The sequence below is a fragment of the Bidens hawaiensis genome, unplaced genomic scaffold (genome assembly GCF_021521415.1).
Source record: "Bidens hawaiensis isolate Kalapana, Puna unplaced genomic scaffold, B.hawaiensis_p1.1 tig00002414_1, whole genome shotgun sequence".
NCBI classification, from domain to species: domain Eukaryota; kingdom Viridiplantae; phylum Streptophyta; class Magnoliopsida; order Asterales; family Asteraceae; genus Bidens; species Bidens hawaiensis.
The window spans coordinates 2,863,515-2,882,094 of record NW_027491131.1 but is presented as its reverse complement, the minus strand read 5'-3'; the positions used below and the strand labels follow the sequence as shown (position 1 = coordinate 2,882,094).

General features: G+C 33.4%; 3 protein-coding genes across 3 annotated transcripts; 2 read left to right on the top strand and 1 right to left on the bottom strand.

The window, feature by feature from the left end:
- Positions 1–417: 417 nt before the first annotated feature.
- On the top strand, positions 418–5,212 carry LOC143619113 (transcription factor MYB124-like). Its single transcript, XM_077091125.1, has 12 exons — positions 418–696; positions 816–862; positions 1,110–1,166; positions 1,270–1,342; positions 1,483–1,538; positions 1,637–1,816; positions 1,900–2,036; positions 2,140–2,264; positions 2,345–2,451; positions 2,976–3,115; positions 3,199–3,344; positions 4,531–5,212. The coding sequence occupies exons 1-12, from the start codon at positions 550–552 to the stop codon at positions 4,636–4,638; spliced, it is 1,323 nt and encodes a 440-aa protein (XP_076947240.1). The 5' UTR covers positions 418–549; the 3' UTR covers positions 4,639–5,212.
- A 2,509-nt stretch (positions 5,213–7,721) lies between these two features.
- On the bottom strand, positions 7,722–14,202 carry LOC143619112 (UDP-galactose/UDP-glucose transporter 3-like). The gene is made up of 7 exons (XM_077091124.1): positions 14,069–14,202; positions 11,804–11,901; positions 11,539–11,669; positions 10,635–10,665; positions 9,558–9,661; positions 9,301–9,422; positions 7,722–8,188 (listed from the first exon to the last, which is right to left on the bottom strand). The coding sequence occupies exons 1-7, from the start codon at positions 14,170–14,172 to the stop codon at positions 7,777–7,779; spliced, it is 1,002 nt and encodes a 333-aa protein (XP_076947239.1). The 5' UTR covers positions 14,173–14,202; the 3' UTR covers positions 7,722–7,776.
- A 1,557-nt stretch (positions 14,203–15,759) lies between these two features.
- Positions 15,760–17,701, top strand: LOC143619111 (pentatricopeptide repeat-containing protein At2g02750-like). Its single transcript, XM_077091123.1, has one exon. The coding sequence runs from the start codon at positions 15,762–15,764 to the stop codon at positions 17,640–17,642; it is 1,881 nt and encodes a 626-aa protein (XP_076947238.1). The 5' UTR covers positions 15,760–15,761; the 3' UTR covers positions 17,643–17,701.
- Positions 17,702–18,580: the final 879 nt, after the last annotated feature.

Here is an 18,580-nt window from a genome sequence, read left to right as displayed (position 1 = left end):
GTTTTTGAATGTTCTCAATCAATTTGTTGATACAAGGTTTTTACTGGCTGTGTTATTTTAGGGCCTTGAGACTCTGATTGATGTTTGATTCAATCAACAATTCAATTTTCAATGAATTGAATTGATTTGTTGGTTTAAGGGTATTAAAAATTTTCCTCTTAAAAGATAAAAAAAAATTGTTTAAAAAAAAATCTATCTTTTGTTGTGGTTTTTATAAAGTTAAAAGAGTTTGTGTAGGAAAGTTAAGGTTTTTATGGTTTGTGATTGATTTTCAATCAGTTTGTTAATACAAGGTTTTTTTAATGTTTGTGTGATTTTAGGGCTTCAAGGCTGATTGATGCTTGATTGGGTATCGAATCGGAGGTGCAAATGGATGAATGAATTGGATTAATTTGTGGATTAAGGGTTTTAAAGTTTTTGCTCTAAAAAGATTAAAAATTGGGGCTTTTGATAAAATCATCTTTTGTTGTGTTTTTTGGAAAGTTTTAAAGAGTTGGTGTGCTTTAGTATGCGAAAGATAGGATTTTTGGGTAAAGCAGTTGGTGAAAGATGCAGAATATGAAGAACAAAGGGTGTGAGAGTACTAGTAGTTATAGTAATATTAATAAAAGTGGTAAGAATAATGATGGTGATGGTAATGGTGGTGGTGAAGTTCAGAAGCAGAAAGAGAGGCATATAGTTTCTTGGTCTCAAGAGGTTAGTTTTTAATTTTGATCAATTAATTGAAGTTTATTTTTTATTTTTATTATTCTATTTTTTTATGAATATTTTTGCAATCTATATTGTTGCTCATGATCCTTTTGTTAGTGTTTCAGGAAGATGATATATTGAGGGAGCAGATTGGTATCCATGGAACTGACAAGTACGGTTTTGTTTCTTGAAATCTCGTAAAGTTGTATGAAAATCTTTGATGATCGATCCGTTAAAAGTTGTTTCAAAGTTTGAATATACATATTGATGATTGGATTTAATCTCTTCAAGCTTCATAAAGTTTTTGAAAATCTATTGATGATCGATCCGTTAAAAGTTGTTTGAAATTTTGAAATACGTATTGATGATTTGATCAATAAGATTGGATTAAATATTGATGATGAATGTCATGTGTGCAGTTGGGCTATTGTTGCATCTAAATTCAAGGATAAAAGTACACGGCAATGCAGAAGAAGGTGAAAAAAAATAAATTTTTATTTTTCAAGATCCGGTATTTTTTTTTCTTACTTTTTGGTACCATTTGTTAATTCTTGATTCGGGTATATGCTGATTTAACAGATGGTTTACTTATTTGAATTCTGATTTCAAGAAAGGAGGTTGGTCACAAGAGGAAGACATGCTTTTATGCGAGGTAAAGCTATAAAAATATATTTTTTTCTACTTCTAATTTATGACATCATCGATTCATCGTCATCATCATAACATTAAACATACGGTTGTTAAAAATGTAAATCATCTTTTTTAACACTGATATAAGAAGATGGTTTGCAGGCTCAAAAGATTTTTGGCAACAGATGGACTGAAATAGCAAAAGTGGTTTCAGGCAGGTAAATTTCGTTCCATCCCATATTCGATCACCACTTTTTTTTTTTTATAAAAACGATAAATTTACTAAGATTATTAAACATTCCTTGTTTTAAAAAAGGACGGATAATGCGGTTAAAAATCGATTCTCCACTTTGTGTAAGAAGAGAGCAAAGAACGAAGCGTTAGCAAAAGAGAACAACAAATTTTACACTGCAACGAACAACAAAAGGACCCGACTTCAAAGCGTTCAAGATTCAGAAGCAGTTCTAGAAACTTCCATGTCTCCTTCCAAGATAAGGTATTCTAAACTCAAGATCATATTTTTAACATATAAAAGCTCAAGAATATATTTTAAAGATTAATGGCGTTATTCTTATTCAGGAGGAAACATATCCCCGATGCAATAGACGACAGTCAGCAACTTAGACCTCCATTTACCGTAAAATTACAGAAATGCCATAACATCAACACACCCACAATTCAACTTCCTCCCAAAAGTGCCGAGGTGTCGAAAGTTGGTAATTCGACATACAAGAAACTTTTTAGTGATAAAAAGTGAAGTTGTTTAAAATATAATATTTTCAGTTTTAGAAAAGTAACTAATGATTAATGTTTCTAAAGGAACATTTCTCAAGAAAGATGATCCAAAGATTATTGCATTGCTTCAACAAGCAGAACTGCTTAGCTCATTGGCGGTTAAAGTTAATACCGAGAAAACAAACGAGAGTTATGAAGACGCCTGCAAGGTGAAAAGATTTTTCATTGTTTTATTCTTTTCTTTGGGAAAACATGTGTAAATAAGTTGTTTAACATATATATATTTCAGGCTGTTCAAGATTTTCTAAAACAATCAAAAGAAAATGACGTTAATGGATTAAACGCTTCTGATATCGACATTAAAAGTTGTGATGAAGGCAGCCAACAGTCTTGGAGGTAGTTATAGGGGGCATAATTGGAAATTCACTTGCAATGATCAATAAACATTTTGTTTTAAGGATTAATTTCAAATATATCCCTACAAACTTGATAATTTTCATATATACTAAACCAAAACTAAAAATATTATATACACCCAACCTGATGAACTTTTATTTAATGACTATTCTACATTGTTCCATTATATTTGTTTAAACCCTATTTTATATTTGGATTTTTTGATCGACATCGATGATAAGAAAGATGTTCAATAATGAAATTTTAAGTTTAAGGAAAAAAATGTGAAAAAAAAGCTAATAATAGGTTTTTTTTTTTTTTTTTGGTGAAGTTAAAGATGGGCATATATGAAATTTTAAAGTTTTAGAAATATAAAGGTTAAATGGTAATTAATTAAAATGTAATTAATAATTAATGTATATTTGATATTTTAACTACCTAGTAAGGGCATTTATGATATTTTTAGTCTTGCATGCATACATATGAAATTGCCCCTTACTTTAAACTTGCGTTTATTCGTGCAGGCAACTAGATTTATATCAAGGATCTCCAGACGGTTCTGATTACAGTACAGGGTCAACAGTTCTTCCTCAAGAACCGATCCAAGATAAAATTATTGTTGATGGTAAAAGTGATATAAAACCTGAATCAACAACAAATCAAGGCAAATTCCTCATTTCTTAAATTTTCTCATCATTTTGGCGTTTGTGATGATAATTCTAAACTTACGTTTTTTTTTCGTTACAGATATTTTAGGTCCTTGTGATAAATTCGATAACGGTGTTGATGTCATATGTCCTTTGCCAAGTTCAGAGTTCAATTCACCACTTCAAGTAACTCCAATGTTTAAATCAATGGCTGCAGGGATCCCAAGCCCACAATTTTCAGAAAGTGTAAGTTAAACACACGTTTAAAAACCACTTAATACTTCAAGCCAACATTATAAAGAGAGAAAATCACAAAAGTAACCATTTTTCGAGTGTGTTGTACTGTTATAGGTCATGTCAAAACAATTTAATGCGTATAGTCATGAGATACTCAAATATTTCGTCACGGATCTACTTTTTTACCTGCCTAAATCCTATATATATCATGTTATACGCGAATAATAATACATACACAAATTTATACAGAATTAATACACAGACAAATCTATACATGATATGGTTTCGTGTATCACATTCGTTTGTTTGTTTAGTAAACGGATATACAAATTTGATACACGGGAAAGTGTATCTCATGGCTAAATGAAATTTTTTTCTGACACATAAAAGAAAATGATTATTTTTGTGATTTTCTTGTAAATAAAACCTCTGTAAAATTCAAAACCAAAAAAGCGTATGGGCTTAAAATGGGCCATTTGTGTTTCATAAAGCAAAGCCCATGAAGGGTTCTGTTATTATTGGTGCTGCAAATGATTATGTTTTAACTGAATGAAAAATAGGTTTATAATTAGAAAGATTAAATGGGTCTCTTGTGTTCATACGGTTAAATCCGTACTCATTCTCAAGGCCAACCCGAGCCCATATCCGTAAACCCAACGTCGGTGTTTATGTAATCATACCATTTCTCATTTCACCCCATTATCAAACACAAACAAATATCGATTATAGATTCGTATTTCATAATTTCATGTATACAAGGGGGTGAAGTTATGACACGCCATGAACCTAACACGAGATTTGCGGGTTTGGGTTTAGCTAAATGGATTGGGTTTAGGTTGACTTGTCGCGTTCGTGGATTGACCTGTTTAACAAGTTTGTTTTATAAAATATATTTTTATGTCATAGTTTGAAATATATTTTTTAAACATACTTGTTTATATGCATCTTTATTTTTTGTTCTGACTTCGTAGTTTTGGAGTATTATTATAATGCAAAAGATAAATTATAAAAAATCAGGTTAAACGGGCCATGTTCATGTCATCCAGCAAATTTCATATCATGATCTGGTTCACGTGTCTGGCATGATTTTGGGTTCGTGTCGGGTTTGACCCATTAACCCACAGACATAACCCATTTAGAACTTCTTTTAAACCGTGACGTTTTTTATATATTTATTTTTCGTTTTTTTTTTCAGGAAAGGAGTTTTTTACTAAAAACACTTGGAATGGAATCAACACCACCCAAACAAGGCACCAAAACCTCACATCCACCTTGCAAAAGAGCTCTTCTCCATTGCCTTTGAGCAAAATTCCCAAACTACCCCTATCCAGATTTTGTGAGCACATAGAGTTTTTCCTTCATAACTGGATTTGCATTGCATTGCATTGCATTGCAGTCAACCTCAGCCTGACTTTTTAAACAAAAAGGTTTGATCAAGACCTGCATCAAAATCTACGCTCTAGAATGTTCCGGTACATTCTAGAAACCACAAGTAGATCTAATAACACAAATCTCCTATGTGTGTGTTTTGTTGACTCGCGTTGTCTTCGTTTGTTAATTTTTGGGAGGTTTCGAATAAGGGTATATTCGTAATTTCTCACATAAAATATTTGGCCTCAAAATATGCCAAATCCTGCACAGAACATAATTTTTACTTTTTTTACAGAATGTAATTATACATGGGCAACTCGCCTATATTTACGATATTACCCCCAATGGTAAAGGGGAGTAGTAGAAAACATAGAATTGAGTGTGGAGGTTCAATTATTATAGTTGGCCTCCAATTTGTTTGTTTCTTTTAGTGTGTGTAGAAGCAAGGTGTTATGGTGTAAGGCTTTGTTATATTGCAATGTATGGTATACAATGGTTGGTTTTTATTGAGTGATTCTTGTGTGCACTTGTTTTCCTATTTGTAATTTTTTAATCGGTTTTCGGGTATTCGAGTTTCAGTGTTCTTGAGAGTGAATTCTGATCCGAGTTTGATTAAAGGTAGAAGTGTTCATTAAATGGTTTTTTGGGGTTATTTTAAAATTTGATTTTTCAAAAGTGAATTTAGAATTAAATATCAAAAAATCAAGCCGAGTTTGGTTTCTATTCGTGTTCATTTGAAAAAACCAAGTTAGTAACAAAAGTTGTATGTATACAAGTTTGATCGGTTTAAAATCATAAATATGAATTTGATTCAAAATCTGAAGTTAGAATTTGGATTTTGGTTTGGATGCTAACTTGATTCTAATGTTTAAAACATAATTCTAACTCCAATTAGGTTTGAATTTTCATGTTTTTGAACCAACACGACTAGTGAGCACTCGAATAGTGAACACCCGTGACGGAAAATGCTAATGCAAATAGAATTGACTCAAAAGAAAGGGATCAACAAACTTACTTGGAGATGAAAGATTGAAGCTTTTGTCTTGCTATGTGTTTGTGTGTGTGATTTTTGGTTAAAAATGGTGAATTTGTGTTGTGGGGAAGTGGGGGTATATAAGTTGGTCAGCTTTGATGATGATAGTTGAATGACCAAAAAGAAAGTTGGGTCTTTTGAAAGGGGTAAAATTGGAACTTTTAAGAGATGTACAAGTCTTGATGCATAGGGTATAAGTTACTAAAGGGTTATTGGTTTGTAAAAACTGAACTTTAGAATAGAAGGGAGGGAAAATTGTACAAATGTTAAAAGCATGCTTCTATGGGTATGCACTTTCTTTTTTCTTTTACTCTTTTTTATTATTAAAAGAATATATTAATGATTATTGGGTCCTTAAGATTATGGAATGCCAGTGATTTTGATTGTGCTTTTTTTTTTTGTGGAAGACTTGACAAACAATATTATTATTTGATTATAATCTAATATAGTAATGTGACACCAAATATATATTACTTACTCGATCCTTCTTGAGATGGTTGTGAAACTTGTTTTTTTATATAATGTCAAGGGAAAGTTAACTAAATGTCAAATATTTTGACATTAAAAGAATAAGCAAACAAAGATCAAAAGAGAATTTGTAAAAAGAAAATAAATAATACCAACAAGAATGAGGTATTGAGACCAGTATAAACAACTCACGTGTTATCGATTATCTGTTTGAGATTGATGTGGTTCGGTTTGATTGTATACCGGTTTGACCGATGGCTTGAAGCTTGAAAGTAGTTCGTAAAACCTTATATATGTTTTTACTTTTGCTTTTGGAGTGTATTCAACTATCCATATGCACCGAACATGGTATGTTTAGTTAAAGGTTAAACATCTAAGCCAAAACAAACTTGAAAACCCGAACATGACTTATGAGGCTATGAATTAGACATGACAATCATAAACTTGATTATTTTCATATCATATTCATATCTTGTGAAAAGAAAGGAATTGCCACCGATACTAGTTCCACATGAAGTCTCTTCTAACCAAGATGCCGGTTAAGGTCTTGCCAAACCAAGACGAACTTAGCCTCAGTTCACCTGATTAAGTTTCAGCGCTGCCTGTGGGGTCGGGTAAAAATAGTCTCAAAACTATAAAAAGCATGACTTTTGAGGTTTGATGATACCTTATAACTTGCCTTAGAGCATTCTCATCCGGTTCCTTAAATATTGTGAGGGAAGTTTGTAAATTATAGGGTGGGGTTTTGAGTGGTTGTGACTTGTGAGTGTAAATTATAGGATGGAGAGAGAAAAGGTAGTGATTTTTTATAAATTTGGGAAAAATGTAGTTATTTTTTTGTAAATTATAGGATGGAGAGAAAAAACTATAACAATTAAAGTACAAAAAAATATTATTTAATTAAACAGAAAAGAGAAATGTAGTGGTTTTTAGTTAATTATAGAGATAGGGATAGGGAACCGGATAAGAATGCTCTTATCTGTTAGACCATGGGTAGTCAAAACTAGGCACATCCGAGCATTTTACACTATGTGGCGCCTAGTCAGGTTTTAGGCATTTTGCAAAAATTGGTGTGGTGGGAAAACGCCCCCCCCCCCCCCCCAAAACGCCTCTCTCTACCCCACCCCCTTCTCTACTTCTCTCTCACAAAACCCTCAAAATTTGAGCCAACACAACGTTATGTACATAATGCTCATCACCGTAATGTCATCCATTATGCCTTTTTTTTGTGCCCAAACATTATGGCTCCAAAACGCCACATAATGCCATCCACTACGGATGATTTTAGAATTCTAACCTTGTGTCGGGATGTACGGGTCAAGGAACAGTATCAGACACACAGTTCAACAAGTAACAAAAACTTTCATTTTCATAATCACCAAAACCAATCATTGCAAACTAAAATAGTTTCCAAGTATTTCTCTTACAATTGACTAATAAACAATTAAAAAAAATAAGTAAATTACTCTAAAAAAATGAGTCAAATAACTACAAATTCTTTCTCTATTAAACCTACAAAACTAAACCACCCCCAAAACCACTTAAAAAGAATTAATTAATAATTTCCCATTAAAAGAATTTCTTTTTCTTTTTCATCATTTTAGCCTTTTTCTTCCTTTTAAGATAAATTTGATAAGACAAGCCAGCAAACACCATAGCAACACTCCCCCATTGCTTATTAGACAAAGGATTGCCACTAAGCAATGATGAAACCACAATGCTAACGAATTTCCGGGTGGTTGTGATTGTCGTGTTAGTTAAAGAACCGAATCGGCTAATTGTGAAAAATATAAAGTTTTGACCGATGGCGCCACATAAGCAGTAGTATAAGATATCCCAAGCCGCTTCGGGGTTGTTGTTGCAGAATTGAACTGCTTGGTATCCACTTGCTTGTGGATAACCAAACATGAACATTAAGTTGTAAATTGTACCCCATAAGTTCATTCCTAACATCATATTCCATGCATTTGTTTTCGGGTACCTATAATATTAATATTGCGTAAATGTTGAATATGTTGAACACGGTTTAGTTTTAATATTGAATGTTGTAGAGGTGGCAATATTGACGATTTGGGTTATGTTATATCTAATGGGTCAAACTGGTAAAAAAATAATGCAGCTACATGGAAAACGGGTCAAATCATTTAAAAGCTCTTAAGTTGCTTTATATAAAATACGGGTTAAAAGATCTCCTAAATTGCTACATTAAGATTAAGAAAATGTGATTATTATTGTCAAAAGTTTTGCTATATCAAAAATGGGTCAAAGATGTCCAAAAAAATCGATTTAGTTACGGGTCAATCCGTATACAACTGATGTGTCAAAAGTTACTTAAAGTGTATTTTTAATGCATGTAACCTTCAACGCTCATTCAAAAAAGTATTATTATATATTAATATTAGGCCTGGCAAACTAGGCAGGATCGGGCCACAGATCAAAATGGGTTTATGTCAGAATAGGTTGGGGTCAATTTGGGTTCCAAGCAAAATGAGTTTGGGTCCAAACAGGTCGTATTAAAAATCATCAATTTTGTTCGAGTCAAAACGGGTTTTGACCAGAATGGAGATGGGTAGGAATAAGTTGTTTTAGAAAAAAAGTACTAAAATAGGTTTACTCGGTCTATTTTTTGGTGGCGGTAGTGGACTAGTGGTAAGGACAACTACAAGGTGGTGTTGGAAGTGGAGGTGGGGTCCGCGACGATGGTGTCAGTGACAACAAGTATGTGGTGGAAACAAACAATGTTCATGAGCGGTGCTAACCCATTTAGACGGCTTTTAAGTTAACAACTTTACAAAAGTTACCCGTTTTAACCGTTTGGCTGAATTAAGATGACGTATATGAACCCATATAAAGTTTATTTTTGGTCAAATCAACCCATTCTATGGATCATGATTGCCACCTATAAAAATAATATTGTTATTTTAGTCATACTAACAACAAAATGGTAATTATTTTTTATTAAAAAATGGACAAAATTTGTTTCTGGTCAACCAATCCAGATTCTGACTATTTTGACCCTTTACCCAACTCCCCATATATTTTGTCACCTATACTAAACTGAAATTTTAAAATTTAAAGCTTGTTAATAAATACCTTGCAGAGATTGAATCTTGTGTAGCATTTGTGAAACCATCAAACACCAAGTTCAAGAAACAAAGCCCGTATCCAAATGGCGCGTTCGGATTGGCCAACTTGTTTATGGTCTTGGAGCTAGTCTGAGTAATATAAATGCATATATTTACTCATTTGAATAATATAACAGTGCTTGCAGTTCTTACAAGAAAACCAAGTAGAAAATAAATATTTATACCTTTGAAGATAATAATATTAATTGAAATATGTATTATTACCTTTGCCAATGCAAAGAAGGAGACCCCACCAGCAACAAGGAGGCTGCAAAGATACTCAGGAAAAGAGTATCTGATTCCATAAACAAATGTCCCCATTAACATCACTGTGTAAATAAAAATTTTAAAAGTGGTCAATATTTGTAATCATGATATTAGGACAAAGTTTTAGTGATATATGTCTATGTGGAAGAGGATAAAGAAAAGAATATTAAATTTAAGGGGCATTTACATATATCCCCTCCCTAAGTTCCATTATTACATATTTACCCATATCTTAAAAATCAATTACATATTTCCTCTCTCTAAACCACATATATTACATATTTCCCCATTTCATTAAAATTAACTAAAAAAATGACTATTTTATCCTTAATGAACTATTAAGAACTTACTTACATGGGTAGCATATGAACAAATTTTGTCACATAAATAAGGGTAAAAAGGTAATTGCATGCTAAAAGGGGAAATGTGTAATTGGATTTTAACATTGGGGAAATACGTAATTAAGAAGGCTTAATGAGGGGATATATGTAAAAATCCCTAAATTTAAAAAGTAATTTAAAAATTTGTAATTGTATCTAGCTTTTAGCTTTCAAATATCCCAAAAAATACTAATACTTGCAAAACTTGAAACAAACTTCACAATTTTTTGTTTCAATTTTTAGCAACCTGATTCTAATAATCACTCATTATATCTGATGTTGCATATATATTCCTGATGTTGTCACTGTAAAAAGAACTATTTTACAACTTTGAAAAAGGAACTTTTCTTTTAAACTTATATTCAAAAGTAATTATTAAATGTCATATCCGATGTGATATGCCACATGACATATACATATACACTAAAACAACAAAAACAAGATGTCACTTTCAGCAAAATTTTAAAAAATAAAATAAAACTGGTAATAATGTAAAACTGTCTGATACATTAAGAGTTCCTTTGATGTCAAAAGGAATCAAAAAAACATAATTGAGATTACCAGTAATGGAATATAATGGCTTATTTGGTTTGTTTTACAAATTAATAATTTATTAATGCTATAAATAGTTATTCCAAACAAATTCATAACTCACCTGTAATCATTTTTGAGGATTTTGCCAGGACCTGCAAGTAATAATGAAGAGAGGTAAATGCTAAAATTCTCATTTTAGAGAATGATATGTACTGAGATTCTCATTCTCAAAAGATAATTTATACTTTTGTAGAACCACGTTTGTTTAGTATATTATTGTTCTTGTATGAAATAGGGTTACAAGAAAGTGAGAAACTAGTATTTGTAGGCTAAATTAATTAGACTAGGAAACTAAATCAAGGATCATTAGGCCAGTAAACAAACTGAACGCTCGCTGTTCGTGAACCGTTTAGTGGGATGTTCGTTTATTTAATAAGCGAACAAACATGAACACATATTTGTTTGCTCATTTTTGTTTGTCAACATTCATTTATGTCTGTTTTATCTTCATTCGTTTACGTTCATTTATCTTTGTTAGTTTACGTTTTGTTTACATGGTCATCTAAACTCTTTAGGCGCATTACAATTTAGTCTAGTTTTAATTAATTTTCAGGCCCATATATTTAAGTTCATGTTTACTTTTAATTGGTGTCCCTTACTTATATTCATTCATTTATATCAGATATCTACGTTTACTCGTGTATGAGACTTTTTCATCAATAATGACTTAAACTAATATGATACGTGATACCATATCACATATAGATTCACATATGTATTGTCATTTGCGTATATACTATTATGCGCGAATAGAATGAACATATTTGAGGTTTAGGTGAGTAAAAGTAGATACACGAGCAAACGTTGATGTATGACAAAGTTCACGTATCTCGTGGCTATATGGGTGAAATTGTTCTGAGATGACTACAGAGGTATAACACAATCAGAAAATGGTGATTTTCTCACATGGTATCCTAATATAATTATAGTATAAAAATATTATTTTTCATAAACTTTTAGCATACCTGAGCAGGATAACTGATATATTTTAAGGCTTCAATTCCCATAGCTGGCCCAATTGTATTTGTAATTCCAGCACTCCAATAACTCCACCAAGGAGCATGACCACCCTTACGGTTGCCCCAAAGCTTTATCACTATTTAACAACCACAAACTGTCAGTATATCCATCAACTAAAATTCAGAAAGTGATCAATATTTGCAACTAAAATGGAGATTTATGTAGGCTAAAGATAAGCATAATGGTATAACTTTTAATAAATATACTCACTCATGAATGACCATAGTAAACAAACAGCACTTTGTGCTAGATTTAAGAATGCCAAATGTTCAAATCTTTCCTTGTTAGGGCCAAATCTTTTAGTAGACCTGCATATCAGTAATAAAGATTAATAAAAAGCAAAAGATAATGATAATCTCACTAAGGGGGTGTTTGTGTGAGCTTTTAGAATTGTTTTTTTACTGATTTGCTTTTCGAAAAGCAAAAAGCCGCTTTTGAAAAGCTTCAATTTGAAGCTTTTGGAGGAGCTTTACCAAACACCTTTTGCTTTTCAACAAACAAATAGCAAATAAACAAGTTTTAAAAGCTCACCCAAACACCCACTAAGTTGTCAAGGAACTGTAAACAAGCTTAGCTCCAAAATACAAAATGAAGCACTTTATTGTTTGAATCTACAATCACAACAAACTTGGTAACACATAATCACATGTGAATTGCATAAGATATCATAGGGCTTTGCACCCATCAATAAGTTCTGTTAGATCAATCAATTGCATGTTTGTGTTGTAAGAATGTTAATCTTAGACTATAGGTTTAAAGTGACGGAGGATCATACATACCTCCAAAGGATATTAATCTAGACATGATCTGATGTAATGATCATTCTATACTTAAAACTATAACAGAAAAAACAGCCTTAATATATCTTATTATACCTCCAACGGATTTTAATATAGCCATAATCTGATGTAGGGCCGTCCAAACTGCTCGGCGCTCGCTTGAAAAATGCTCATTTGGCTCAGTTCAGTTTGTAGACGAGCCAAGCACAAGCAACGATACACTCGGTTCGGTTCGATTCGGTTGGGTCGAGTATTTTTTAATATATATAATTAGGGGAAAGTTAATGCACAAATTAAATTAGCGTGCTAACTGTGAGAATCAAGTATTGTAATTTTATATACAATGAGTGTAATTATGTAATTACATCGTAGTGTAATTACACTACGCTACAATTACACTATGCTGTATATATAATTACGCTACTTGAATCTCACCATTAGCACATTGATTTATTTTGTATTTGATCCAAACCCTTATATCCAATTTCAGACTTGTTTCTTATAGGAAAATTTAAACTAAAAAATTAGTTAACTAATGCTTGGAAACTGGCTAGATGCTCAATCTAAAAATGCATGTTCGATTTTAGCTCGGTTTGTAAATGAGCTAATCGGCTCGGTTCGGCTCATAAACAACCCTATTATGATGTAATAATCATCCTATACTTCAATTGTACCAGAAACACAAAACCTAACCTAATTTCACACTTTAATCTCAAAATTAAGCTAAACCTAACGTGAAACACTCTCAAATTCTTCAACAACTTAAATAAATCAAACAACTCACACGCTAGAAATAAAATCGATCACATTCAATACGAACATAAGTGACCGGCATCATGAGATCAATAGGCAAAACTAGGCTTAATTAATATACGGCTAAACCTAACCTAATTTCATACTTAAATTTCAAAAATAAGCTAAACCTAACGTAAAACACTCTCAAATTCTTTTAATGTAAATCAAACAACTCACACACTAGAAATCAAATTGATCACATTCAATACAAGCATAAGCGACCGGTATCATGAGATCATTAAGCAAAAACTAGGCTAAACCTAACCTAATTTCATACTTTAATTTCAAAATTAAGCTAAACCTAACGTAAAATACTCTTAAATATTTCAATAACTTCATAAAATCAAACAACAATCATCACAGGTAGAGTTATCATAAACTAGAAATCAAAATCCTACAATGACATCGATCACATACAATCGAACATAATAACAACCTGAATTATGAGATCAATAAGCAAAATTAGGCTTAATATTTGACTAAACCTAACCTAATTTCATACTATAAGCTAAACCTAACGTAAAACACTGTCAAATTCTTCAACAACTTAACGTAAATCAAACAACTCACAAGCTAGAAATCAAAACCGAACGGTGAGAATTTGAGATCGATCATATACAACATGAACATAATAGCAACCGGAATTATGAGATCAATAAGCAAAATTAGGCTTAATATTAGGCAAAGCCTAACCTAATTTCATACTTCAATTTCAAAAATAAGCTAAACCTAACGTAAAACACTCTCCAATCCTTCAATAACTTACCGTAAATCAAAACCGTACGGTGAGATCGATCACAATGCATATACGAACATAATAGCAACCGTAATAATGAGATCAATAGGCATAATTAGGTTTAAAATGAGGCTTAATAATAATAATAATAGGAATTAGGCATACACGGTCTCTTGAAGAACGCCTTGATAAATATAAGCGGACCAAATGCCGGTGATGCAGAATGTGAGTTCCAGAAGCCGCCGGAGAGTGCCGCCGCGGTGTGCCATACGGACGGAGATCCGTCGTATATTCGCCGGAGATCCAACGAACGTAACTGAATAACTCACGACGGAGACGTGTTGGTTGTTAACCGAAATAATATTAATAATTTATTTATAGGTTGGTATATATTTATTTGTATGAGATCCCCGTATATATATTTTTTATTTTGTTTTGGCTTTATATAAACCGGTTAACTGAACTGATCTGAAAACTGAAACGGTTTGAAACCGAAATTGTATAAACTGGTTGTAATTCTCCACCAAAACCGGTTAGCTGAACCTAAACAGGTTAAAACCTGAACCAAAACCAATCGTAATCTGGCCAAGAAACTGGTTTCAACCCGAACAGAAACCGATTATAAATTGATTTTTGTTGACTAAACTGGTTTTGAGTTTTTAACCGCACCTCTACTCCTAACTTTCACTTGTTGGGCGGAAACACTCCAGACTAACGAAATGCTGACTCCCACTCCCAACGTCTTATGGCACTTTTAAGCTAACGTGAAACTTAGTTTTTTATTTTTGTTTTATGATGTGACATTTTTTGAATTGGCTTGGGAGTGATAAAAGAAAACAAGGTGAAAGTTGAGAGTGGTGGTAACCATTGGGTTAGTTGGGAGTGTTTCCGGTCGATGAGGGAAAGTTGGGAGTATTTAAATCCAATAGCCCTTTTATTTTATACAAGACATATTGGATTTTAATAATCTCACACTTTTGCAGTTGGTTGATCACTTCAAAAAATTCTTGCTACAAGTCCCACCTTTCGTCATATTTTTCTCATTGGACTCATGTTAACAAAAATTAACTTTGTTAAGTTTTCTCCAAATTTTAAATTGATGTTTTAGAGTTTTTGATCAGAACGAAAATACAAGTCGATTGATAAAAAAACTTATCATGGTGATCCAAACAATGATATGGTGCTTCAATCCGGGTGTTCAAACTTCTAATTAGCAAAAATCAAGCATTTTGAAGCAATGTTTCAAGACAAGACATCAATCGACTCGTATTCTCCTTCCTATCGATAGGCCTAAAACATCATTTGTTATTCGAATCAGCTTGAAATTCGAATCCCTTAAGTTTATTTTAACAGGATCCAATGGGAAAAATAAGGCGAAAGGTGGGATTAGGTAGACTCATCATGGATAAACTTAAAAGAAAATAAGTTAATTAAAATCCAAATTGCCTTTATTTTATATAAAGCTCGAGGTCGGCTCGTGAGACGTTTTTTCATGCTCAGGCCCGGTTCGTTTGTTATTAATTAATTAATTTATATATATATTTTTTTACTATTCTATGCATATATTGAGAAAAACCTTAAACAAGCCTAAGCTTGACTCGAGCTCGTGTATTACCTTAAATCAGTCAAGGTCGGCTTGAGCTTTGTTGGACATTGTGAAATTAGTACTTAAAAGTTCAACATAAGCAAAACCTTAAAAATGCATACGATTTGACGAGTCTAAGTGAGCTTTCTATACACCGCTCGAGCTCGAGCTTGAACTTGATAACTTAACGAGCTTTTTTCGAGGCTTCGGCACAAGCTTTTTATCAACCTAATCAACTTGCTTCACAATTAGGGTTTCTGCAATTACAATCAAATGAACACAAAATTATCAAAACTAGTCACATCAGGACTCTACACAGAAGCCCTCAATTCATTCACAACTCTCCATTCTCACTCACACCCCATTACCAACTTCACATTCCCATTCCTTCTCAAAGCTTGCACACACCTGCAACTAGTCTCCCATGGCCAAATCATCCATGCCCACATCACCAAAACCGGATATAACTCACACACATACACCAACACATCACTTATACACATGTACATGAAGTTCCACCTTTATCAGACCCAATTCCCATTTAAATTCCAGTTTTTAAATAGTGCACTTAAGGTGTTCGACGAAATGCCTGAACCAGATACGACGTCGTTGAACGCTGTCATTTCTGGGTTTGTACAGATTGGGGATTGTAAGAAGGCTTTCGACGTTTTTAAGCGGTTTAGCGAGTTTAAAATTAGGCCCGATTCGGTTACGATAGCTAGCTTGTTGTCCGGTTGTGATGCCACGGTGAAAGATGGGCAGCAGGTTCATTGCTGGGCCGTTAAGCTCGGTGTTGAAAACGATATTTATGTAGCGACTTCGCTTGTTACGATGTATTTTAGTACCAAACAACCGTTGACTGCGTCGAGTGTTTTTGAACGGGTTGGTCGTAGAGGTCGTAAACCAGTCGCTTGTTATAACGCGTATCTTACGGGTTTGTTGCAGAATCGGGTTTATGAGCCCGTGTTAGAAATATTTAAGGAAATGGTTGACCCGAATACGGTTACATTTGTTGTTGTGTTATCTGCTTGTTCCGGTACCAAGAATTTGAAATTCGGGCTGCAAGTTCACGGGTTGCTTGTGAAAGTCGGTTTGGTTCTCTATTGTTTAGTCGGGACTGCGATTATAGACATGTATTCGAAATGTGGGTATTGGCATGGAGCGTATGACGTGTTTAAAGAAATGCGTGACGTAAGAAGTTTAATCACGTGGAATTCGATGATTTCGGGGATGATGTTAAATGGCGAGGGTGAAAACGTGATTGGTTTGTTTATGATGTTAGAGTCGAACGGGCTTAAGCCCGATTCGGCAACGTGGAATATTATGATAAACGGGCTCTCGAATATTGGAAAACCCGATGAAGCGTTTTTGTTGTTTAAAAGAATGCAGTCGGTTGGAGAGCCCGTGAGTGCGAAATCTTTAACGAGTTTGTTATCGACATGTGCGGGCATATCATCGTTAAGGAGTGGAAAAGAGATTCATGGTTATGTTATTAGAACGAATATGATTAATGACGAATATGTTGCGAGTGCGGTTATTAATATGTATATGAAATGTGGTCGGTCTCCGAGGGCGTTTTTGGTATTTGACCAGTTTGAGATAAAACCTAGAGATCCGATTATTTGGAACACAATGATATCCGGGTATGGAAAAAACGGGGAGAGTGAAGCGGCGTTTGATATGTTTGAACGGATGCAAAACGAGAATGTGAAACCGAATGCTTCAACTTTTAAATGCGTGTTATCGGTTTGCAGTCACGCGGGAAAAGTCGAAAAAAGTTTGGAGTTTTTAAGGTTAATGAAGCATTACAATGTGGTTCCAACTTCTGAGCATTATGCTTGCTTGGTAGATGTTTTGGGTCGATACGGTAATATAGATGAAGCTCGGGGGTTATTATCGACAATTCCTGAAGTTTCGGGGTCGGTTCTTGATTCTTTGATCGGTGCGTGTAGTTTTCATTCGGATGTGAAAACGGGTGAGGAAATCGCTAGGTTACTTGTGGATTTGGATCCTGAAAACCCGATACCGTTTGTGATTTTGTCGAATATTTATGCCCGAGAGGGTAGGTGGAAAGAGGTTGAAGATTTGAGAAATGAAATGGATCGAAAGGGGTTGAAAAAGATTAGTGGTTTTAGTTCGCTAGGTGTAAGATAAAACCTGAGTTTTAAAACGTGTTTATTGTTGTTTAACATAATCAAATCTTAGTTTTAGGTTTTGATGTCGGATATACATTATTATTATTTAAGCCACAACAAATTTATAGATAACGTAACTTTTCATAACCAGTTTTATGTTGAGAGCTGTGAAAACCGTGTAGAGCATTTGTATGTGGCGCGTTAATAATTTAATGAGATAGCGAGTTATTTATTTGTTTGCATCACACTTAAAGCCAAAAGTACAACTTCATTATACCAACTTTTTTATATTAAACAAGTTTCAAATGTATATTTTATGTACACATATGAGAATGACTGTCTTAATGTATAATAATGAATAAACTTGATCTAATATTATTTTATTTTAACTATATTTAAGTTTTGTTTGGGCCTCTATATCTTCTTTCTTTATCTGTCTTTTGTGTGCCAAATTTTCCTTCATATGTTATTATTGTTGGGAGAAAAATAATTATGAAATTTATCTGTGTTTTATTATAAGAGAGGATGAGGAACTCATGGCTTCCAAATCACATGGTAATACCGTCGCCATTTAATATGGGTAGGATGCATGGCTTCATTTCATGGCAAATATTTGCCATATAAAATTGATTCCATGGAAAAAATTGAAGAACTGAAATGAATTAATAATTAATTTATTACACATGTGGGTAGGTGCTTCAAATGATTTTGTAGTTTGTAGGTACTTAAGGGTAGAAATGAGGTGGTAGTGCAGGATTGACCGATGGTGTATGGTGGTGGGTGGTAGGATTGTGATGTTTAACCCTCTGCAAGCCTTAAAATATCTTAAAAGTGGATGGGCAGGGCCGGCCCGTGAGCAATGCGGGCTAGGCCACCGCACAGGACCCAAAAGTTTTAGGGGCCCATGTTAAAAGGCAAAGTTGAAATACATATCATAAATAAGAAAACAAATGAATC